The 24,709-nt window shown below is 39.8% G+C and overlaps 1 protein-coding gene across 1 annotated transcript; it reads left to right on the top strand.

Annotated features, from left to right (window-relative positions):
- The first annotated feature begins 381 nt into the window (after nucleotides 1-381).
- On the top strand, nucleotides 382-21,278 carry THRB (thyroid hormone receptor beta). Its single transcript, XM_040547395.1, is given in 8 exon segments — nucleotides 382-453; nucleotides 3,485-3,585; nucleotides 7,814-7,961; nucleotides 10,684-10,889; nucleotides 14,013-14,159; nucleotides 18,908-19,166; nucleotides 20,642-20,677; nucleotides 20,680-21,278. Coding segments are annotated over 8 exon segments (1,113 nt in total). The 5' UTR covers nucleotides 382-440; the 3' UTR covers nucleotides 20,883-21,278.
- The last annotated feature ends 3,431 nt before the right edge of the window (nucleotides 21,279-24,709 follow it).

Below are 24,709 nucleotides of genomic sequence, written 5' to 3'. Positions count from 1 at the left end.
GGATGCTAGACACAGGCTTGAAAGACGAGGGAACAGAACTGGCTATTACTGCACAGTTCAGTGAGGTGGGTGTTGCTTTGAATGATTCCATTTAGCTATGCACTTCATAGTCTCTGACCAGGAAATACGGGATGAAATACAAACACCGGAAATAGGAACCTACCTACTGCTCCCATAAGATTTGTCATCAGACACTCTTCTGTAGTTGGAGAGCACCTGGGTTACCGTACAACATTTTCTTCTTCCACATAGGAGTTTTTATTTTTCGTCCAGGCGTACTGAACACATGAGAAGCCAAAATGCTCGCTGACGTGAGAGACAAGTCCCGATCAGTCTACCCCTCTTCTGTTTTCCCTCAGTGCTGCAAGGAGTGAGAGAAATCTGTTGCTCTGCTTCTTCCTCAAACCATCCAACGCCAACACACAACTCTGCTGCTGTCCATGACCTCGCAAGGTATCAGCCTTGCACTATTTGTAGCTTCTGTGCTGGCACCCAGTTTAGAAAAATACTGTTGAATTTCATTCTTGCTGATACTGTTTCTAACTGTGAGTAGCAACAAAAATGTACTGGAGTTGCTTCTCTGCAATGCTGGGCAAATGAAACTGCATTGAATTTAAACAGAGGTCGGACTGGATATTTGCAACTACTAGAAATTATTTACACTGGATGTTACAATTTGCAGGAACTGATTGTAGACCCCTTTCTTCCTCTTGGCATGGTCTGTTTGTCTGAATCATGTATATTTTTAAAACACTGCTAAAGGTCCAATTTTCCTGCTTTCCTGCAGCTTCTGACCCAATGAATGAGCTGTTGGGAAGAGTATTAAAAATAAGCAAAAGTGTGGCTATCACTCTCAGATTTTTAATAGAAATTAAAAAAAAAAAAAAGATGTTTGTTGTGCACTTTTATTGCAAGTGATTTCTTGGAATGAGATTTTTCTATCCATGTTTCCTGTTGAATCAGTCAAAGAGATCAGATTGTGTGTTTATCTTGTGCCATGGGCACAATTCTGCAAAAGTGATGAACGTAATATTTTATATTGAAGTAACGTAAGTAGATGGCAGTTAACACTGCTGATTAAATAAAAAAAGAAAAGAAAAGAAAAAAGAAAAAAGAAAAGAAAAGAAAAGAAGAAAAGAGAAAAGGAAAGGAAAGGAAAGAAAAGAAAAGAAAAGAAAAGACAAGAAAAGAAAAGAAAAGAAAAGAAAAGAAGAAAAGAGAAAAGGAAAGGAAAGGAAAGGAAAGGAAAGGAAAGGAAAGGAAAGGAAAGGAAAGGAAAGGAAAGGAAAGGAAAGGAAAGGAAAGGAAAGGAAAAGGAAAGGAAAGGAAAGGAAAAAGAAAAGAAAAGAAAAGAAGAAAAGAAAAGAAAAGAAAAGAAAAGAAAAGAAAAGAAAAGAAAAGAAAAAAGAAAAGAAAAGAAAAGAAAAAAGAAAAGAAAGGAAAGAAAAGGAATGTGCTTACATATAGGGATTCTGTTTTTCATTTCTGACTAGGACTGCCTGTAGATTTCTTTTCCATCAGATTGAGAACTGCTTCCTGAGTAGGATAAAGTCATGAAACTCCAAGGAGATGGCCACCAGCGATCACATGTGCAGGCTGCTGTATGTATTTAAGGAAGCAGTTCAAACATGTTGTCTCCTGCTGCTCCAGTAGAACAAAGCTGCCATTACATGAGCAGTTCTAACCAGATTATATACTTAATGAAATATCAAGGCATTTAATTCAGAAGTATTTCTTGAGTAAGCAAGCCAGCGATACTGAATTTTAGAGGGCATAGCCTATGCTCAACTAGGTCTGCCTTTCATGAATAGCAATAAGAAATTTAGCAGAAAATGCTGTTTCCCTTCGCTGATGCTCCTTCCTCCCGTGTCAGCTCCACGTAGTGCATGTGTTGTGTGAGCAGAAGGGGGGCAGGTGGGGGATAATAGCCTCTGCTAATCCTCCACCAGCGTAATGTCCGTTAGGAGCCAGGGATGTAAATTAGAATGGAAACCCTGCTGTCTCTCTTCCCTTAAGGTCACGGAACCAGCTCCGTGCCCACCAGCCTTTACCCAAGTTCATAAAGGGGAAATATAACTTTAATGTAAATCTGTTGCTTTGCCGTACTCAATACTGATACGATACATCAGTAAGATCAGTCTACATCAGTAAGAGCAGTCTACATCATCAAGACTGATACGATACATCTTACTGATTTTCTTCTTACTTAAGAACCTTACTTAAGGTTCTTCTTACTGAGCCTTTTCTTCTACTGTGAGGGTAGTCAGACACTGGCACAGGTTGCCCAGAGAGGTTGTGGAGTCTCCATCCTTGGGGATAGTCAAAACCCAACTGGACACAGCCCTGAGCCTTGGTGTCCCTACTAGAGCACAGAGGTTGGACTAAGTAATCTCCAGAGGTGCCTTCCAGCCCCAGCCACTTGGTCATTCTGTGAAATATTCACTGTACTTCAGTAATTTCACAGGGTTACATGAGTAGCTGCACTTCACTCTCTCCCTTCAAAGTGAATCTGAGGTCTTTGTGTTACATCTGTACAGAGAGGTTTTTCAGAAAGAAAACTTTTGTGCTATAACTCCATTAATTATGAATTATGGCAATACTTACTTTGAAAGGTTTGTATTTTACTCCATTTCAAAGTTCTCTTTGGTTCAGAATTACTTTGGTTACCATCAAAACTGTTTTTTTTGTTGTTGTTGTTTTACTTAAATTGAGAATATGTTTGTATTGTCAAAACAAATGGTGTGGGAAAAGAACTAAGCATTGCCAATGTTTTTCATAGTAGTAATATTTGATTTCACTCATCGGGTGTCTGGCGAACCACTTCAGAAGAGAAAATATTCTCACACATGCACATACAGACACACATATTTGAATGCCTACGTATTTTTGCCCTAAATTCAAGCTATATTAAATGCAACTGTGGAACACACCCAGGTAAGTTATGATCGATACAGCTTTTGTGATCTGTTGCTGGTACTTTTGGAGCCACACCTGCAGAGCCGTTTTGAAACAAAGGCACTGTCAGTAAATATTCTTACTAGCAGGCCCCTCTCAACTCACTCTGCAACCTGGAACCCCATCTTCAGTACGCAAGCATATCAGGTTTTTGTGAAACAGAAGAGAGAAATATAATCTGTGTCTTGCTGTTATTTATTTTTTCACATCAAAGCCTTTGCGGTAAAAATAGATATATTTATTTTTCTGAGGTAATATTTCATTCAGGAGAGAGCAATCATGCTCTGACTTGTCCCTCTTGACCAGTAGATGCTGAAACAATGTGTAAGGTGGAAGATACTGCACCATGTGTTTAAAATACTTCTGTGATATTGTTAGCATGAGTTTTTTATTCAGGAAATCCAGTGAGTTGAGAAGTATGGGGCTAGTAGACAAGATCTGCAGTGAAAGTTACTATGATATTTTTATATCGAATGTATCATATCATTTTATATAGAGTTTACATGCCACGTCCTCTTTTTCTTTACAGGGTATATACCCAGTTACTTAGACAAGGATGAGCTATGTGTAGTATGTGGGGACAAAGCCACCGGATATCATTATCGCTGCATCACTTGTGAAGGTTGCAAGGTAAATGGCACAGTGGGAAGGTGGGAATCAGAAATAGCTCTCCAGCTCCTCCATTTATAGACTTCCTGAACTGTGCTGTCAAAAAAAAAAAAAAAAAAAAAAAAGCCAAAGATTAGAAGCGAATAAGAACATCCAGTACTGATGATAAGCCATATCTGGCTCTGCTGCTGATCTTCATATGCATAAGGAATATAGTTGATTTTTGCAGTGTTTGCTTCTGCAAAGAAGACAGTGAATTTAGATTTTTTGTTGTTGTTTAACTGTTAGCTTTTTCGTTTCCATTTTTTTTTAATGCTTCTTTGGCCATGTTCTCAGCCAGTGTACATCAGCATCCTCCCAGGAACTTCAGTGAAGCTGTTTATGCAATAGCTGAGATTCTGCCTATGGTCATGATGAGTCTGTAGTGATTAACAGTGTTCCAGTGCCTCCCATCATCACTGCAAAGAAATAAAAACAAAAGTGCCTTCCACATGCTCATGCAGCAGTAACATCCATCACTTCAGGAGGCATTGACACCCAGTTAAAACAGATGTAGAATTTTTTTGCTTCTTTAACTTGACAATATTTAAATGTGCTTTCAGTCCTAAATTGCATCTCTAAAGCTACATGAAAAATGAAAAAAAGGATTGCTTTGGGCAAGTAAATTAAGAAAAAAGAAGTAACACAGTCAGGCACATTTTACACGATTTCACTGCCATAAATTTGCCTGAGTAGCTTGAGATCCTGTAAGAAAACTATTCTTTCCTGTGGGAAAAAAAAAAAGTTCTTCTCAACAAATGGGACCACACATGTCATGCAGTAGTGTCATGGGACTAAGCCACAAAAGTCATATTCTGTTCATTCCTGAAGTCTGGAATATTTAGATTTGAAATTTTGGGTTTGAATTGGCTTTAGAGCCCCATATCACAGTAACAGTGCTGAAATAGTTCCTTCTGTTGTACAGCATTACCCTAAAATACATTTATGAGATGCACAAAGACCTAAATATCCTATGTGTAACAGGTTTGTGGTAATATTCATAATGGTTTTATATGCATACATACATGTATGCATGAAAAAATATTTATATATGAGAAAAATTGTGGAACCAAACAAGTGATTTTTACCCATTTCCGTCCCATATACCAGATGATAACAATTCATAAAATATGTGAATATAACTTAATTCAGATACAATGACAAGTAGGCAGTAGTGGGGCATTATGAAATAGCTTTTGCCCCTAGCTGAACAGCTATATTTCTCACCAAATTTTCTACTAAAGTTTTTGGTACTCTAACTGAAGTGTTTCTTTGTATGCCTACCAGCTATTGTAAACATATAGCATACCAAATCTACTTATGTCTTCATAAATAATTCTTCTGTCTGATGTACAATTTAAAATAATGCTTATGTGCGCAAAGAACCAAGGTAACAATTTGCAACAAGTAATAAATTTCTTTCTCCTCCTTATAGTTAGCTTCCAGACTGTTTTGTTTTGTTGTTCTTCTTGCAAATGTATTCACTGTACAAGATGGCTTGACAGCTATTTTGTGTGGACAATTTCAACTCATGCTTTGGAGGGTCTGCGTATACGTTTCAAGTTGTATGATTTATCAGCAAAGGTATATGTGATTAATTCTCAATAAATTTGACATTTACTAGTTGCTTCTACTCAAAATTACTTTCATTTTGTAACAAATTTAATTAGGGCTGACAGACAAAAATTTGCTTTGTTGAGTGCTTTTGTGAGCAAAGGATCCTCACACATGATTTCTGGAGAGTAAATTGTAAGGGCTTCAAATATAAATAAATTCAGATGTCACTGAATTATTTCTCCAAGCTGTACCCACTGCACCTATTTCTGTATAGGTGCATAGTAAAGGAATTTAGGAAAAGAGAGGTTTCCTTACAATAAAATGTGCTTTCTTTTATCGTTGATACTCAGATTCTTTACTTTTTTTTGAAATTTACTTGTTTTCAAGATTTGAAATCTAGATTTTTCTTCTAGATTTTCTTTTGAAATTTACTTGTTCTTCTTATAGCTTAGAAATTCCCCTTTCTGTACTTCACTGTGTGTATGTGTGAAATTTCCAATGACGTAAGGGAGTCTGAATCATCTGTCAGAGGAATCAAATGTGGCTGTGATCGTAACAGCATACACCTATTTATGCATGTGCATACATGAACAGAATACAGGAAATGAAAGTGGCATACGTTTGTGTAAACACCGCCAAGATTAAGGCTGAAAATGAGTCTGTACACCAAGGCAGAGAAATGGTTGATCTGTGAGGAAATGTTTAGATAAATATTGAGAGCAACTTCCTTATCACATATTTTCTGGAGATGATCAAAGAGTTTTCTTTTACAAAAAAAATCTGAGGAATACAAAGAAATGGGAGGATGAAATGTGCTGGTCCTCACACAGCTGCTGAGAAGTGTTACAATTATAAAGCTAGAGCTACATTAAGTCCCATGCAAGGTTTGGAAGACAGAAGTTCAGTGCCACTTCCTGTGATTCATCAGAGATTTTTCTATTTCTTGCTCTAACTAGAGGTTACTCAGTGTGCCTAGGTGTCCAGAGACATCTTCAGGGAGGAGAGGGGCAGGTTCTGTCTCTAGGAATTTGTCACAGGGTTGAGAGTAAAATCCAAATCCAGTTGGGTAAATGAGAATTTGAGACCTCATCCAAACTCCACATGAGAACATCTTGCCTTTGACTTCCTGGATTTTGGCTCAACCGAGCAGGTCCCAGTCCTGTAAAGAGTCACACACATGCTTTATGAAGTCAGTTTAATTAAGATTTTAGGTTTTTTTGTTTCAAAGGAGGAAAAAGTTGTATCCTTAGCTCAAGCTGGATGTTGTAAGATAAAATTCTAATGAGGACAGAGTTCTTCACTGTCTTTGCAGGAGATAGAAGCACAAGCTGAAATAGACTTATACATGTGCCTTAATACATCTGTATTAAGGGATAGATATTACACAGTGCTCTAAGATTTTACCTAGTGTTACCTAACATGATTAAAAACAGACCTTTTGCCTAGTGAAGTGAAGAAACTATTCATTAGATAAAATCCCTCCTCACTTGGATGTTGACATTGTTTTCAATGAAACCAAAGCCATTTGCAGTGGCCCCAGTCAAACAGGACCAGGGTCTCAGCATGTTTTGTATGTCAAGGTGGTCCCAATCTGCATTGCTGAATGTAGACAGTCTCAAACGATGATGACAATTGAAATTAAAGTGGAATTTAAATTTCTGCCTTTGCAACCTATCTTGTCCATATTACCATGGTCTTGCGAACTTTAGCTCTTGCTGAAGACATTGAGAAAATTTATGTTGAAATTAATATCAGGATTAGGTCTATAATGTTCAGAGAGAAGTTGTATCTGATCTCTCTACCTAAGGCCAGGGTCTGTGGTATGTACGAATCAGTGACTCCAGTGGGGGTACATTAGTTTGTGTGAGCTGAGGATCTGACCTCATATCTGTACTTCAATTGGCTATATATATATTATTATAGATAGATAGATACAGTATATATGGAGAGGGGTAGAGCTCTTTATTGGTGATGCTTGTTTTGATAAAGAAATTTGTGGTAAATATGAATTAATTCATTTTCTCAGAAATGCAGATCGTTTGAGAATGATGGATCCATTATTTAGAACCAAACTCAAAGACTGGGAGAATTGGGCTTGACTGCAAAATTCTTATTCTTGCCCAGACTTGGTTGGTTGATTGGTTATTTGGCTTTGATGGAAAGATGGAAGCAAAACTGTTCATTCTTAACCCTTTAGTAGCATTACTTACACACCTTTACTATTTGCAGAAGCTGTCCTGTAATTAAAAGTATGTATATGTCTCCTAGTATCCTTTGAATGGATTGCGTAATTTAGAAGTTGGCTCAAAATAAACTCCCTTGTTCAAATACAAAAAAAAAAAAAAGAGCACACAGAAACACAGGACTGGAAGAATACATGTAATGGTTATTTGTTACTCAGGGCAGTTGTCCTTATGCCTTTATTTATCTCAGATGCCTATATGTTTTAATTTTTAGGCCGGAAGTGCTCCATGAAACTCAGAAAAGGAATACCATAAACTATAAAACTGTTCTGTTCTTTTCCTCTTTGAGAATTTAATGGAGTGTTTTATCTTGCATCCTTAGGTGCATTTCTACCAAAACAAAGTGACTCTCAATTTGAAAAAATTACACAGTACTAATGCTTTCCAATGTATTTATTTATTGCACTTAGGGATTTTTTAGAAGAACCATTCAGAAAAACCTCCATCCAACCTATTCCTGTAAATATGAAGGAAAATGTGTGATAGACAAAGTAACAAGAAATCAGTGCCAGGAATGTCGCTTCAAAAAATGTATCTTTGTTGGCATGGCAACAGATTGTAAGTATATTTTTCTCTTTTTCTTCCCTTTCTCTTTTTTTTTTATGTATTTATTTGCCTAAAGTATGTTGATTGCTGAAGATTGTTAAAGTAAAGTAGAACTACCAGCATTTTTTGTTTTTAATAATTTGTTCTGGGGAAATATGCTCATTGCATCAAACCACTTCTAAAGGCTATAGTTTTTGTTTATGCTTTACCAGACTGCACCTTCTCCTGGCCTTACCAGGCTGAGTAGCAGTAGGAATGTTAACTCTTAGGAGGAGAGGAGGGAGAAATGCATCTGGATGGACACTTTGCTTGAAAAAAACATCTTGTTTAGAAAATTCTGGAGGATGAGAAATTGAATGTCATTGTATGAGTCATCCTGCAGTTGTTTGTTTTATTTTTAGCTCTGAAGAAATTATCTGCAAAGAATTCGACTCTCATTCTAAAGAACTAGAACATATGGCTGTAAGATTAACCCTTAGGGGTCTTCTTTTCCTGACGTTGCACAGGGATTTACACCAATAACTTCAATTAGTGCAAATGGGAGGAACTCACATAAATCTCCCTGTGCATTAATGTTAATGGTTGTTGCCAGCATAATCCTCTGGGGAAAAAAAAAAAAAGGAAAGAAGGAAAACAGACCCAGTAAACAACATAAGAATATTCCAACTTAGTATTTTTCATTGGTAATGTATAACAATGCTTTCCGTATGGAAGGAAACAGAATAAATGACACAATTTTAACCAGGTGGAACTTTAGGAGAGGGAGCTGAATAACTGAGTAATTCTGGGTCATCAGTTCAAATCCATCCCAGTCTGACACATCAGACAATGATGAGCATCAACTATTTAGCAGCTGTACAGAAAAAGAAGTTTGTCTGAGTTTGTTTCTGACTAGAAAGTGTCAATACCATAAAGCTGTCTCTGTGGAGAACACATACAGATGTGTCAAAGGAGCTGTCATTGAGAGTGGCAGACAAGCTAGCTATCTCGAACTCAAGAAAGGTTTCTCCCACCTTAGAATTAAAATGTGTGAACAGCACTGCGTAAACAGGACTTGTGTTACTCCTACTTGCATGCCACCGATTGTGGATCGGAATGGTCCTCCTTCTCTTAAACAGGCCAGTCTTTTCAGTGGCCTGTTCGTGTTTGTATGGGAATTGGGAAGAAACCTTCTGTGATGGTCAGAGATATACAGCCCTGGGGCCTGTGTGTCTGGCATCACTGGAACTAGAGGGAATCTAGCGAGCCACAGAATGACTGCATTTGTAGGGCTTGGGGAAAGAACCAAAGGCAGGTTGTTTCTGGTCATATCATGGAACAGGTAGTTGATCCTCCTATGAATAAGACCACTCATCTATGAACTCTTTTAAATCCATTATATTATACTGGCTTACAAGAGCACATTATGAACAATAGAGTATTGATTTTGCTAATACTGCTTTAAAGAAAACAAAAATGCATCTTTCCCAATGTGGATTACACCAAGTCAGTTACAGGAGCGTTTTGTCTCAGTCCTCACAAAGCTTTTACATATCAGTTTTATTGGTGGAATAAGCCACCAAAGACAATTGTAGTAGACATAATGTTACTAGAAGGATTAGAATGCTAAATCATTCTTTGCAATCCAGGCTTCTGCAAAAATGAAGTTTGGAGAGATAAATAAGAGAACTATGTCATGTGTGGTAATGAAGCATATTTCACTGTATTGAAGTACTTCTTTGCTGATTAAAGCACTCAGTTTGTTATCATCTGCAGATGATGCCAAGCTGAGAGATTCAGTTGGTAGGATAGAAAGGAAGGATGCCATCCAGAGGACCTGGACAGGCCTGAGAAGTGGGCCCACATGAACCTCATGAGGTTCAACAAGGCCAAGTGCCAGGTCCTGCACCTGTGTCAGGGCAGTCCCAGACATGAGGACAGACTGGGGGATGAATGAATTGAAAGCAGCTCTGCAGAGAAAGACTGCAGGGTAATGCTGGATGGAAAGCTGGACGTAAGCTGGCGGTACATGCTTGCAGTCCGGAAGGCCAGTCATATCCTGGGCTGCATCAAAAGAAGCATGATGAACAGGTCAAGGGAGGTGATTGTCCCCCTCCGTCTCACCCTTGTGAGACCCCACCTGGAGCGCTGCATTCAGCTCTGGGGCCCCAGCACAAGAAAGACACGGACCTGTTAGAGCAGGTCCAGAGGAGGGCCACAGAAATGATCAGAGGGCTGGAGCAACTCTCCTTGAAAGAAAGGCCAAGAGAGCTGGGGTTGTTTTGCCTGGAGAAGAGAAGGCTCTGGGGAAACCTTAGAGCGGCCTTTCAATATTTAGAGGGAGCGTATAAGACAGAAAGAGACTTTTTACAGAGGCATGTAGTGTTAGGACGAGGGATAATGGCTTTAAACTGGAAGAAATTTAGGTTAGATATTTGGAACAAATTATTTACTCAGAGGGTGGTGAGGCACTGGACAGGTTGCCCAGAGAAGCTGTGGATGCCCCATCCCTGGAGGTGTTCAAGGCCAGGCTGGATGGGGCCTTGGGCAACCTGGTCTGGTGGGAGGTGTCCCTGCCTATGGCAGGGGGTTGGAATTAGATGGTCTTTAAGGTCCCTTCCAACCCAAACCATTCTGTGGTTCTATGATCAGTTAAGGAGTTTGTAATCAGTTAGTACATCAGGTACAGGAAAGACCAAAGTTCAGACAACCATAAGAGCTCCCTAACATTTTTGAATGTTTTTATCCCTGCTAGTGGTGTTGGATGACAGCAAGCGGTTGGCAAAGAGGAAGCTGATAGAAGAAAATCGAGAGAAGAGACGTCGGGAAGAGCTGCAGAAAACAATTGGGCACAAACCAGAGCCAACAGATGAGGAATGGGAGCTGATCAAAATTGTCACTGAAGCACATGTGGCCACCAATGCACAAGGAAGCCACTGGAAGCAAAAAAGGAAATTTCTGGTAGGGACTTCAGCCTTTTACGCTGCTCTCGGAGTCAGGTTCCTTTATTTCTTCTGAAGTCCCTTCCCAGCGTTGCAGCCACTGGTGTATCTGTATTGGCTTAAATGAAAAATTGTTTATTTTTGTAGTTACTGCTTACTTACTCTTGGCTGAGGTTCAATATTTGATCAGACCATGTACTTCAAAAGATAAATAGCTTATTACTCAGTTCAGGCTTACCCAGCTGGATATTTGTAATGTGCTATGATAAGAAAAAGTAGAAAAATTGTTTCACTCCTGATTAACAGCAGTATCAGTCTATAATGTACACCATATGTTTTTTTATGTATTATATCTAGGAACGGTTGTCTTTATTAGGGACTAGCATACAATGTATTTAAAGTGTTAGAAAAAATGGCAAGTTTTAAATGGAAACTGATATTTTTAATTAATAACTTGTACTTCTTGTTTCCTTGTTCCAAAGTGAGCACATTAATTAAAGTAAATTTGATGAAGAAAAATAAATTTCAATGAAAGCAGGATGATACCTACACTATCGTATTGGGTTTGCAAACTACAAGAGGACTGAAGTTTTCAGCCTATACCCAAGGATCGGAAAATAAATAGTGATGCTCAGGCTTAGGAAATAATTTGTTTTATTTTTCTAGATCAATTTTTAAAGAAAATCCTTGCAGAATACAGAATGCTTAGACAGCACAAAAGAAGGATTATAGACTGCATGTCAGGAATACACGGGCATCTTTAACAGCCTGGGTATACCAATCGGATAGAGTACGTTCATTTTTTTGCAAGCCTAGGCTCCTGCTGCCTAATCCACAATGGGAATCTTTACCCATTGTTAAATTGCAAGGAGAAACTTGATATTCAAATCATCTGATCCCTTTTATAATGTTTTGTTAACTCCAGAGGCAGTGCCCAGATTTCTATATGAAAGGCCACACGTTCATAGTAGTGTGCTGTCAGGAAAACACAGCCAGTGGTCACTGGCAAGAAGTAACAGAGAAATTTCCAGTTTTCCTGTATAGCAAGGTTTGCTACATGGGTTTTAACAGGCCAAGAAGCTGAAACTATAACATCAGCTGCGGTAGCGCGTGGTTATTTGGACAGGAATACTGTTCTGTTGGTATCACCTGCTTTAGGTGATATAAAACTGGGGAGCTTGAGGTTGGGGTACAGGCATGAGGCAGGGCGTAAGGTGATGTAAGGACAGGGCTGTTGGGAGAGGGGCAAAATGGGGCAGAGGCAGGGGTGGCAGCTGAAATGGACAGTTCAGAAACCAGTGGTGACCTCCACAGCTGGCTCTAGGCCAGACCAAACTGCTCTTGGTGCAGCCCTCGCTCCAGGCCCTCCGTGTTTTTTTTCACTCATGCTGAAGCCCTAGAGTTTCAAGGTGAGTGTAGGGAGCTCACTGACACCTTGCAGTGAGCACAGAAGGGAAAGTCCAGGGTGGCCTGACAACTCCAGGCAGAGGGCTTTGAAAACTCCCTGCCAGAAGCTGTTGGAGAGCAGGAGGAGCTGACTCCACACTTCACGAGCTGTGGGTCAGCCCTTTGGCAGATGAGGGTGGTCCTTCAACAGCAGGAGCTCCCTGGAGGCCTGGACCTCTTTTCCTGTTGAGGTGAGTTAGGTGGCAAGGGCTCTCCAGCAGCATGCCCTTCTGGAGTGTGTTTGTTTTAGCTAGCCACTTGAATTCTTCTGGCTTTCCCAAGGCAATGCTGTATTCTCTTTTCTTCTCACTAACAATGTTGTGCGTGGCTTCAGCTTTGGGTCTTCTTGCTTGGAAGTGATGAATATTGTTTATCATGAGCACGCAGACAATGTGGTTTAGTTTTTCAAGATGCAGGGAAGGGGAGAGCCTAAAACTGGGATTATTTGAGCTTTTTAGTAGGAGAAGCCCCTAGATAATTGAGCCCAGTCCTCCTCATTGTTCTTTTACAATTGGTTCTTGTTTTATTAGTGCACTGCTGAGTTTTTTCTTGAAAGAAGTTAGATTTGGATTCAGACTGATGACAGAGATGGGGAAGGATCTTTTATGATGTGTTGCTTTAAAAAAAAAAAACTATCGAGCACAAGTTTTTGTTACAGGCAGCAGTTTCAGCACCTCCCTGCTTAAGTGCCCTTATATGAACGTCATGAACTCCATCAGTCTTAAAGGCATTGTTCTCTGGGCCTTAATCCCATTTTGAACTCTCTAACATGAACAAAATGGAACCTCTGCATAGTGTTTGGCAGGTCTTTTACAACTGCAAAGCTGCACTTAGCAAACAGAGGAACAGCTTTGTCTGTTTTAAAAATACACACTAACATTGACAAACTGTCAGAGAATCGGGAGAACATGTTGAAATGCAGTCAGAATGAAAAACATTCAATATGGATTCTGGTCAAACCTATTTTATTATGTGTTCCTATTGAAATCTTCATAATAGGATTTTTTTTTCTTGCTTGGAGAAGTCTTGGTCTAAAGTCATGCAGAAGATGATTTTCAACCAGAATTTTACCCAGATGAGTTCAAATTCTAGTCAGTTTATCCAGACTAGCTTTGCATTAGCCTGTTCGTAGTCATCAGTTGTTTTAGCCTCGTTTTGGAAACAGGCCTTGACAATTGCCTGGAGCTCTGTGATATTGGGCAATCTGTTCTGGGGATGATTTCAGAATTTAGAGTAGGTGAAATAGCCCAGTACTGCAAAGCTCTGAGCATCTTCTAAGGTGTAATAAGTCACCTCTGTGCCCTTTGCTTTTAGAGCAACTTGTGAGAAACTCATCACTTAAGAAACAAGATCATGCCTATATTTTAAAGCAAAAAATACATAAACTGCACCCACAAAATATTCAGATAGAGGCACAAGGAAGAAACTGCATGTGCACAAAATGCAGCTGCCCACACAGCATGGGGAGTGGCTTGCCGGTCCCCCATTTCCATGTGCAGTATTCTCTTTCACAAATGCTTTACAAACAAATTCACAGTTTGTGGCATAATGGGCATAACTTAAAAAGTGGATTTAAAAAAAATTATATTATTTTTTATTTTAACGTATCTTTGTTGCCAAGCAGGACTTTTTAAGAGTATCAAATGCTTGCTCGAAGATATATTGTTCCTTTAAATATCTTTCTTGATATCCTTAGCCAGAAGACATTGGTCAAGCACCAATAGTTAATGCCCCAGAAGGTGGGAAAGTGGATTTAGAAGCCTTCAGCCAGTTTACAAAAATTATCACACCAGCGATTACAAGAGTGGTGGATTTTGCCAAAAAGTTGCCTATGTTTTGTGAGGTAAGAAAAATCCTTGCATCCCTCATTTACATAGCTGTGGTTATACTGTATTCAAAATACTGGCACTGAACTGTAACAGGTAGGACTTTACTTTAAAAAATGGCTACATCTAAAATCAGAAAAACTAAGAATCAAAATAGATGGGATTAGATCATCTGGATTTTTATGAGTTTTCTTTTTCCTGTGATTACTGAAATCCTGATTTTGTTCATCTGGAAGTCGTCATGGTTCATTAGGAACCTGAATGTCTTTAGAGGTAGCCTTGTACAAAGCAAATGAGCCAAAGGAAGCTGTCTAGAGGTATATTTGATACGTTTAGTCAGATATTTTAGCACACACTTCCCTCTGTGCTTTCCAGTTCCTTGGCAGGTTTAGTATTGTGGAGCTGGATCTATGCAGTAACAAATTCTTCAAATGCAGGAACGTATCCCTATCCAGGAATGGCACTTGCCTCATTGTATTCCCTAGGCATGTTTTTCCTGAACAAGGAGGGTGTGCATAAGAGAATCTGTTAAAGTAATGGGGTGTCATTCCAGGTAGATGTCACATGTAAAACATACCCTAAATAGACTCAAATAGACTTGGCTGCACATTAGGAATACGGAGGCCTAGGCTGATCTCATTTACATTGAGGTATCATTTTTAATGAAGGACCAGATGTAATGGCTGATGATATTTTTCCTAGATTAAAAAACGTTATCGTAACTGCAGCCCAAGTGTAACTAAAAGAATATTTCAGTCTTAATAGTTGTAATAATTTTAAGTCTTGCTGATCCCTTAGGATCCACAACCATGAGAGTTTTAACATGGAAATATCCCCAGTCCAGCCATGGAAGGATGCCTGCCTGCTCTCCCACACTGCAGAACAACACTTGACTCTGCTGGAGGGTGACCATGCTCAAGGAGTTCATTGGGCTCCCTAACATGGGAACAGCTTTTCCCTCTAATAAGTAAACAGTCAGGAAAGAAACATCAGTCAGTTAAGGCAGCCATAGCATTTTACTCTTCTGTGGCTGGCAGCTTTTCTTTAAGGTCAGTCAAGGAGAGCTATTTATGTCAGTTAATGGTCTTTACCTCCTCTGGCACCTACAGAGTAAGAAGAGCTAAATATCAATGGTTGGCATAGTGTAAATAGCTCTCCCTGGCTAATCTTAGCATTAGCTCCATCAGCCAACAGAGCATGAAATAGTGGCCCAGCATTAAGATTTTTAAAAAAACAAGGAACATATCCATAGATCAGGAGGCCCCTGCAGCATTGAGTGTCTGAGGGAAACTGTCTCCTCTGATTTAGTGTTTGTTGGTTGGAAGTTGCACTGACGTAACAAGGTAGTCTTTTTAATTTAAAAAGCTTTGCCAGTCAGACACGGACTGCAGTGCCCATCTGACATCTCCTACCCCTCCTGGCTACCATGGGCCCACTTGTGTCAGAGCTGAGCAGGAAGCATGGCTGAAGAAGTCAAGGAGTAGCTGGGCATGAGCTCTGTAAGTTACACAGTTCGGCTAGGACAGGCTTTGCTTACAGCTGAGCCACTCTGTGAACCTGACACCCATACATCCATATACAGCGAGGTTTGACAGCAAAGTGAGGGGCAGCTCACGGTGAACACAAAGGGATAGGACAGCTGTCCTGAGCTGTCAAATAGTTGCTGCTATAGCATAAAGAAAATGACAAATGCTTGCTCCTTTTTGAAGGGGCACTGTCTTGTTGACTTTATTTCATACATTCATGGTTTTTAATCCATATCTTTTTCTTAGAAGGAATGCTGTGTGGGCTACGGACTGGTTTATGAGAAAAAAATCCTCCTTTCTCCCATAGGACATACACAGCATTCAAACATTATCTCCATTCTTGATTTCCACACGGCCTTAGGCTGAGAGTGCTGTATATCTCTGTGAAGGAGACTGACTAAGCAGAACTTAATCAGTTTGATGTGAGTTTAGGTGTCATGGGCATCAGTGATTCCACGTTGGATAAGTCTGCGTACACAACCCTTCTAGGTGGCTCAGCTCAGCTTCACGCACTGCATTACATGTGAGTGATGGCTGCCAGGATGTCCTGCTGGGGTGAACACCTCAGGTTTCTGCCTTTTGCATTTTCTCCCTACTGTGAGAAAAGGAAAGGACAACGTGTGGCAGGTATCAGTCACATTTGTTTACCCCGCTCCTGGATGGTGCTCTGGATGCAATGCTCAGTGATGGGTGTAGTATTGAAACTTGCATAGTTGGGAGCACAACTGAAGTTCAGGCCTCCTGTCTTTGGTAAATGCTGCTATTGGCAAATAAGACCTGAGGCACAGTGTCAGCGAAACAGGTGTATCCTTCAGAATTGGGAAAGAAATGGTGGATATGCAAAGTCAGATCACCTCTACAACAAAGAATTTTTAAGAAGGTTCATGTAGGAAGAGAAGTTCTCTATGGTTTAATGGCTCACTACTAAAACAGCTGAAGTGTCAAGTAATATCTTCCCTACTAGTGTCTGTCTGGTTTTCTTCCCCCATTCTTCATTCTCCTCCTTAGGTTTTTTTCTTCATTTCTCTTTGGTTCTTCTCCCTTCCTTTCTCTCATGTCTGTTTTTGTCTGCAGTTACCTTTTCTTATATCTCTCATGGTTGCTCACTTTTCTTTTTTTTTTTTTCTTTTTCTTTTTTCTTTTTTTCTTTTTCTTTTTCTTTTTCTTTTTTTTTCTTTTTCTTTTTCTTTTTTTTTTTTTCTTTTTTCTTTTTCTTTTTCTTTTTCTTTTCTTTTTCTTTTTCTTTCTTTTTTTTTTTTTTTTCTTTCTTTTTTTTCTTTTTCTTTTTTCTTTTTCTTTTTTTCTTTTTCTTTTTCTTGTCTTTTTCTTTTTCTTTTTCTTGTTCCTTTTCCTTTTCTTCCTTTTCCTTTTTCTTCTTCTTCGCTCTTTCTTTCTTCTTCTTCTTATTCTTCTTCTTTATTCTTCTTCTTTCTCTTCTTCTTTTTCTGTATTCTTTCTTCTTTTCTTTTTTTCTTTTCTTTTCTTTTCTCTGGTTTCTTTTTTTTCTTTTTCTTTTGTTCTTTTCTTTTTCTTTTCTTTTTCTCTTTTCTTTTTCTTTTTCTTTTCTTTTCTGTTCTTTTTCTTTTTCTTTTTCTTTTCTTTTTCTTTTTCTTTTTCTTTTTTTCCTGTCTTTTTTTTTTAATATTTTCTTACCATGTTCGTTTCCCTACTTTGGTCCTCAGCAAGCAAGCATGTTTTGGTGGTGTCGTTGGGTAACCAGACCTGCCCCTTTGTCTGTGCAGCCTTCCACACACTACCGCTGAGCTGAGTGTGATCCTCAGACAAGGTGATTGCCCTGAACAGGATGAGTCATTTTTCTTATATATCAAGCACTTTACACCTGAAGTTGGCATTGCTGGAAAAATAGCTGCATGATTCAACTACTTTTCTGACTGTGGCTGGCTTTGTGCTTTAAACTCTTCTCTAACAAGCAGCTGCTTTCCTCTAGTGTTAGGTAACTGTCTGGCATCCACTCTCCATGGTTTTACACCAAATAAATGCAATGCTTTGTGAGTGCACAGTTGCCACATAAACTTACAGTGTTTTGTGGTTTGTTTTGTTGAGTGTTTTTTTTTTCATCTTGAATTGAAATTCAGGTAAATATAACTTGATATGAATCAGAAATGAAAGAATTTTTGCTTTCTTTCAGTGCAAGTAGATACAAGTCACTTTTTCACATGTGACTCGTTGCTATTCATTTAGTGACGGTCTCAAAATAGCCTTGTTTTTGGTTTTTTTTTACTATTTTTGCTATTATTGGACTACGTATGTAAATATAAAGACATGCTTTATAGAACACGTTCTCCTAATGTGTCAACATCCTGGTAATACTTTATAAAAACAGAACCTACCTCTGCCAATTTGGACACCTTACCATTTTTTAAGTTACGGAAGAGACAAGTCTTGCCACATGCCCTGAAGATCACAGCTTATGCACCAGCATAAAAGCTGGACCTATGCCATAGATTTTTTGTCTGTCCAGCAATAACATAGGGAGTCTAGGGAGGTCAGCCTTACTAGGATAATATAGCTTGATAACTTGTGTTGTTTGAAATGGACAGAGAATTCACAGCACATGCCCCACTGATTGAGATACCTCTTTTAGATTTAAAAAAATATATATATTCAATTCTGTTTATTACAAAGCAGTCCACTCTTCTGGACCCTACCAAACATCTTCCACTGTGGTCAGGTGAGAAATCAGCAGGGCTGGCAGTGAGTTTGACTGGGCCTTTACCAGCCCCAATTACAGTTTATTCTGTTATGCCAAGTTATAAGCTGGAGGAGCTCAGGAGTGGAAGAGAGGAACCTCTCAGAATAAACCTTCTTAAGGTTTATTGGACTTCATTTTGTAATGTTCCCACAAACTAAGAGGTCTCACGGAAAGGAGCACTTCTGAAAGTTGCGTCACTTCACCTGAGCATCTGCACTGATTTGGTTTGCTGTGAATATCTTGCTGAGGTCTCCACTTCCCTACCACTGTGTTATCACTAGATTTTCTAAGGGTACGTGAGGGTGTTAACCTGCCAGGAGTTTCTGAAAGCAGGAATGTGAGTCTTGGAGTTTTGTGAGGTGCACTCGAACTAGCTGGTCAGCAGCACGTTTGTAGGGAGACTGCTGTACGCCAGGTAGTGCCCTGGGATGTTAAATGTGGATTCATGGTCAAGAATTTACTGTAGTTGTAAATCAGTTCGGTTTGAAAAACACATATTTTTCTTTACCATTTATGATTTCTGCAGCTGCCATGTGAAGACCAGATCATCCTTCTGAAAGGCTGCTGTATGGAGATAATGTCCCTCCGAGCAGCAGTTCGCTATGACCCCGAGAGTGAGACTTTAACGCTAAATGGGGAGATGGCGGTGACGAGGGGCCAGCTGAAAAATGGGGGTCTTGGCGTAGTGTCTGATGCCATTTTTGACCTGGGCATGTCTCTTTCTTCATTTAACCTGGATGACACCGAGGTTGCCCTTCTTCAGGCTGTTCTGCTCATGTCGTCAGGTGAGAACAGAAATATATTGGGACCCCAATCATTCTGAAACTCTTTAGTCTTCATCACAAGTCTCTCTTTAAAGAAATGGGGCACGTTAGATCTTGTAGTGCTGATTGGAGTAATGTGGGTAAAATTCTCTCTCAAAATCTTGATGCATTTTAAAATCAGTTTCGTGAGCACAAGTTTAAAAGGGCATTCAGAGAGACAGGCATAGAAGTGGCTTTGGTGACACATCTAGCTCAGTTTAGTGACTTAACAGGGAGGCAGGAGTGATCATCAGAAAGATCTGGTTCTGAGCCAGTTTGCCTTGACTAGAAAAATGATAATTTAGCAACACTTGTCCTTACAGTAAGTTCCCTGTCCCCCTAAGTACTGTCATGCACTAGGTGAGAAGTACAGTTAATACACATTTCCAGCAGTCTCACATGCTTAGTTTGACCTTTGTTTTTTCCTACTTAACAACACCCCCGCTTGCTAACTGGCATTTGAGAGCTGTGTTGATTCCCTGCACTGGGACTGTTTTAGCTGGTCTCTTGGTGACGTGATACAGAAGCAGCATAGACCGTTTTGTATGATTTCCAAAGAGTTTCTTTCCTTCTCAGATCAAATATATTTTCAAATATGCTTCCCCTGACTGTGCCAGCCCAAAGAGGAAATTCCATTCTTGGGCAGCGACAGATTTGGCAAGGTTTTGTTTTAAGACCACTTTGAAGACTGGACACTGAGTAATAGTACACAGACAGCAATTAACAAGAATTAACTTTGTCTTCAAACAGAAAGGTTTCCACATTCATCACAACACAGCACTTGACATTCCCAATCAAAACATTTTGATTTCTTTTTAGTTCCCTACACAGTGATACACAAATGGAGTTTCAGAAGGCAGTTCAGAAGACCTGCTTTCCTAGAACTGTCTCCTGAAGAGTGACCTGTGAAAGGAACTTTTCCAGCACTCACATGGGAGCTGATTCAAACTTTCTGCCAAACTTTCGGCATTATTGTTCTGTGGTGCTCCATAACAGTTTCCTTTGCAGCTCACTTGTGGATCAAAGACTGATCAAAGCCTTGCAGGCTGTAGTGAAGAGATAGGAAAGAACTGTAATTAGATATCTGATGAGGAATTTTTTTGGTTAGTAGTTGTTTTACAGTAAGATATACATAGAAGCCTCAGCTGAAATCAAGGATATGCTGCTCCAGTCACTGCAAGGAAACACTTCCCAAACAGCTATTTTCAAGAAGATGGGCAAAACAGACAAAGGATGAAGAAAGGAAGAATTATCTCCTTGTTCTATCAAGGATAGTACTGAGGCACATGTAAATGAGATGCCCAGGGTCAAAGAAGTTGTTTGAGTCAAAGCAGATTCCCTTGGCCTCCATCTTTTCTTTTCTTATGACAGAATCATCCTATTTTGCCTAATTTATGACCAAGAATTCCTTAAAGTAAATGAGTTTTAATGATAATTCTGTTTCTTTGTATCTGCAGATCGCCCAGGCCTTGTTTGCGTCGAGAGGATAGAAAGTGTCAAGAGGGTTTCCTCCTGGCATTTGAACACTACATTAATTACAGAAAACACCATGTTGCACACTTTTGGCCAAAACTGCTGATGAAAGTGACAGATCTGCGAATGATTGGAGCCTGCCATGCCAGCCGCTTCCTGCACATGAAGGTGGAGTGCCCCACAGAACTCTTCCCTCCATTGTTTCTGGAGGTGTTTGAGGATTAGAGAGACTGGAGCAGTCCTCCGCACCCCTGTCGCACTACTGGCTGTCATGTCATTCCATTGCCCAGCTCTTCTCACCCTTGTTTGTTCTTCTTTTGTTCTCTTCTGATTCTTGAGGCGGGGTTGGGTTTTTGTTTTTGTTTGTTTGTTTGTTTGGGGTTGCTGGGGGCAATTGCATACACATGGATGAAAACATCCCTTTAATGCAGGTACTTGTGACTATTGCAGTTTGTTCTTCGGTCCTTTGATGTGAATGCTTTGACAGCTTAACAGTGAAAATACAGACAGACCAGTCTCATTCACCAGCACTTGCGTGGTCACCAGCTCACATGCATCATTGCTTGGAAGTTATGGGAGATTAATTGAAGTGGCAGAAAATAAATTGGCCTCCAAGTTAAAGCAGCTATTGTTAATTTGATCCTGGCAATTCTGTCTAGTATTACCTCACTTTGCAGGGCACAAGTGACCATTTAATGCAATGAAATTTCCAGTCTTCATGGTTGTTTCTATTGTGACAATTGCCATTATGATCTAGGATCTTCATCACCATCATGATCCCATCATTATCTGAGGGTTGTTCCAATGGATGCAGTTTAACCGTGCCCCATAAATCAAGTATCTAGAAAATGCAGAGTGGTAAAAGGGACTGATTCATTTTTTTCCACGTGTATAAGAAAGTAAGATTCTTCAGTTCTTACTGTGTTTGAACTCCAGGTAACTTCACTGGGAGGTCTGTTGGAGCTAGGAGGGAAATTCGGTCCTCTGAGATGCTTTTTCCTGAGAGTGGGGTGATCTGCTTGTTCTGAGGTGTGTGGAAAATCCATCGCTCTGAAGGAGGAGGCTGTTTGTCAGGATAGAAGGATTTCCTCAGAATTATTCAGGGATGTGAGTGATCACAGAATGATGACAAGGAGAATGAAACATATGGGATGACCATCAGATGGAACAAAAACCAATTGTGTTATTAATGACACTCGAGACTGTACAGCTTTATCCCAGTAATACAAATAGCATTGCTTGGCAGTAATCTTTTGTTTTATATATATATATAAAGTTTATATGCACGTATATATATATAATTTTATATATATATAATTACAAATCTTCAGCAGATGTCTTAAACATTTTTCCATATTTTTGTGTTCTTTCTCTCTCTCTCTCTCTCTCTCTCTCCTTCTTTCACCCTCTCTTGTGTGTGTGTATGTTTATGTGTGTTGATCAGCTAGGTTCTCCCTCCTTGGTGTGCGTTTGTGTTTTGTTTGGCTAGTTTCTCACTTGATTCCTTCAAATAATTTATTTCCACTAACTGCACTAGCAGGAACTGAAGTGAGCAAAGACAGGATGTCCTGCTGCCGAAATCTGCAAGCCAGTATTCAGAATACTGGAATGTTTGGAGGCCTGTAATGAGGGCATTATGGGTAGAGGTTCCTTTCTGTCATCCATCTCCTTTCAGGGGCTTTGTCCCTGGATTTTATAAACTTGATATTAAACCATTCTCTGAATTTGTATGATACATCAAAAGCATTCTTCTGTTCTTCCTGGGAACTCAGAGACTTAGTTCACCTATTTCGCACTTCCTCATATCCCACATTCTTTTGTGTTGTGCATTCACTAGTACCAGTTTCTATCTCTTCTATTTATTGATATATTTGCCTGGAGAGTCAGTGGGCATTGTTAGGGTGGTTGTGTTGACTTTCAAAGCTCATGGCCCGTAAACCAATACGTTACACATTTATCCCCTCATGAGACCACGATACTCAGGAAAATTTAATCTTATAGGTGGAACACAGAATATATATGCCAGAGGTTAAATTATTTTCACCTCTGTTTCCCTTTATCACTGATAAAGTGTTTGGAGTGCTGTTGGCTCTTCTTTCAGGGTTGTGGAATCTTGTTCTCCCTGTTCTTTGGTATCATATGCACCTGTAGTGAGTTGTGAGCATTGATGTTATTCCTTACAGGTTGTGCACGTAATTTCATGAGAATATAAAACACAATGGTGTGTTCAGGGCTTTTTGCAGGTAGCAAGTAGGCAGGCCATTGGAAATCAGTCCTTAAATGCTTGCTGGAGTTGAAGAACCTCTGTCGTGGGCTGTGTTTGCTCCATCTCAAAATGTGTACCAACACCATTCTCTACCCAAATTCCTGGTAGAGTGCTATGTCTTGGGGACAAGGAGCCGGAAACTCTCCTGCTTTTTGGAACAAGAGACCAGACAACTTGATGAACTTGCTTGTGTTTGGTTCTGCAGAATCTCAGATGGGCAGCATCTGCAGTCAGTGAAGAATATTAGATATCTGATTTGGGGGTGGTTTGATAGGGCACTGACAGTATGTAGGAAGAGCAAAAAAACAGCCCATCCATTACTGGCATCTATACCCCAAATGGCTCTCAAAAATAAAAGAAGTGCGTGTGTCTTTTGGAGTTCTGTACTGCCAGAGCATGGAGTTTCTTCTGAAGCCTGTCTGAGTATCTCATCTAATAGCTAAATGTGAGCTTGAATTGGTGTACAAGCTTTTGACTGTGCTGCAGATGAGACCACAGAGAAAAAATGTCATTTTCCCCTGGTCATTCACAGTGACCTCACTACAAGCCTTTTTTTCTTGAGCTTCAGTTCCTAGAGTCACATTGCTAGTTGAGAGGTTCAGTCTCTCATTAAGATCAACAATTCTCATCCTTTGGGTTATAAAGAAAATCAGTAGCCTAAATTGGCAGTCACTACCCAAAAGTGACTTCTCGTAGCTTGTAACTACTGAGGCCACCGCTACTGGCCGTTGAACACTTGGGAGTGTCAGGACTGCATTAATCAAAAATAGAAAAGGTCACAGGTTAGAAAAATGTGAGAGTTACTGGATTGACTTGGGAAGCAGCGAGAGATGAAGGAACCTGCAACACCCTGGACAGAACTGCAGTTTGAGGCAGTGCTGAGAATTAACACTTCGCACACTGGCTGCTGTAAAAATAATTGCTCATACAGGAACTTGTCTCCAAAGGTGACCAGAGCAAGTTACAAAGTTTTAAAACAGAGCCTGTATAAATGGATGTCTGAATTCAGGCATGTAAGCTGCATTTAGGCATCCAAGCTAATGGCCTGACTTCCCAAGATGCCGATGCAGCTTGGGGTTGTGGTTAATCAGGGTTCAGAAAACCAGACCTCCTTTCTTAGATGACTGCAGATGGGCCGAAGTGCGTAAAATTAGGTGACTGACTTTGAATAGTTCAGCAGTGCTTTAAGCAGTAAGGACATATGTCAGCATACTTTTCTAGCTTTTTAGATTACATTGGAATCTGGCTCTGATTAACAGGAGGATTAGTAATATTCCTCATTGAAAACTAAGAACTAGCTCTGACAGATTTGATGTTCTGACATCTAATGGCCTCTGATCTCCTACCAGTCTTGTTTGTGTGTCTTCAGTGACTTCCTTAGTCTGATTCCTGATCTACATGATCATGAGAGCAAAATTAAAACCCATGAGGATGCTCTTGCAGACTCGTACTAGTGGATGTGACCTCAGTCCTGCAATGACTTACCTGCGTTTATATACCAGTGGTCTCAGGCCACTGTAGAATTAGTGGAGCCACTGGATTTACCACCTGAGTGGCAGACATCAGTACTGCAGCTACAGTCAGCAGCATTTGGAGGGAAACAACGGGCACTTTTCAGTGCAGTCCAGCATCTTCTTTCTGACGGTGCCACGCAACCCTCATTTTTGCTTTGTGGTCTGTGTGGGGGTGTTGCATAGAAGATTCTTCCTCTCAAACCTGATTGTCATCCTTCATGGTTTTGCCCTGGGTAACAAGTGCATTTAGATGCCCATTTCATGTGTAATAT

Source organism: Cygnus olor, chromosome 2 (assembly GCF_009769625.2).
Source record: "Cygnus olor isolate bCygOlo1 chromosome 2, bCygOlo1.pri.v2, whole genome shotgun sequence".
Classification (NCBI taxonomy): domain Eukaryota; kingdom Metazoa; phylum Chordata; class Aves; order Anseriformes; family Anatidae; genus Cygnus; species Cygnus olor.
This window is presented reverse-complemented; position numbering and strand designations above follow the sequence as displayed.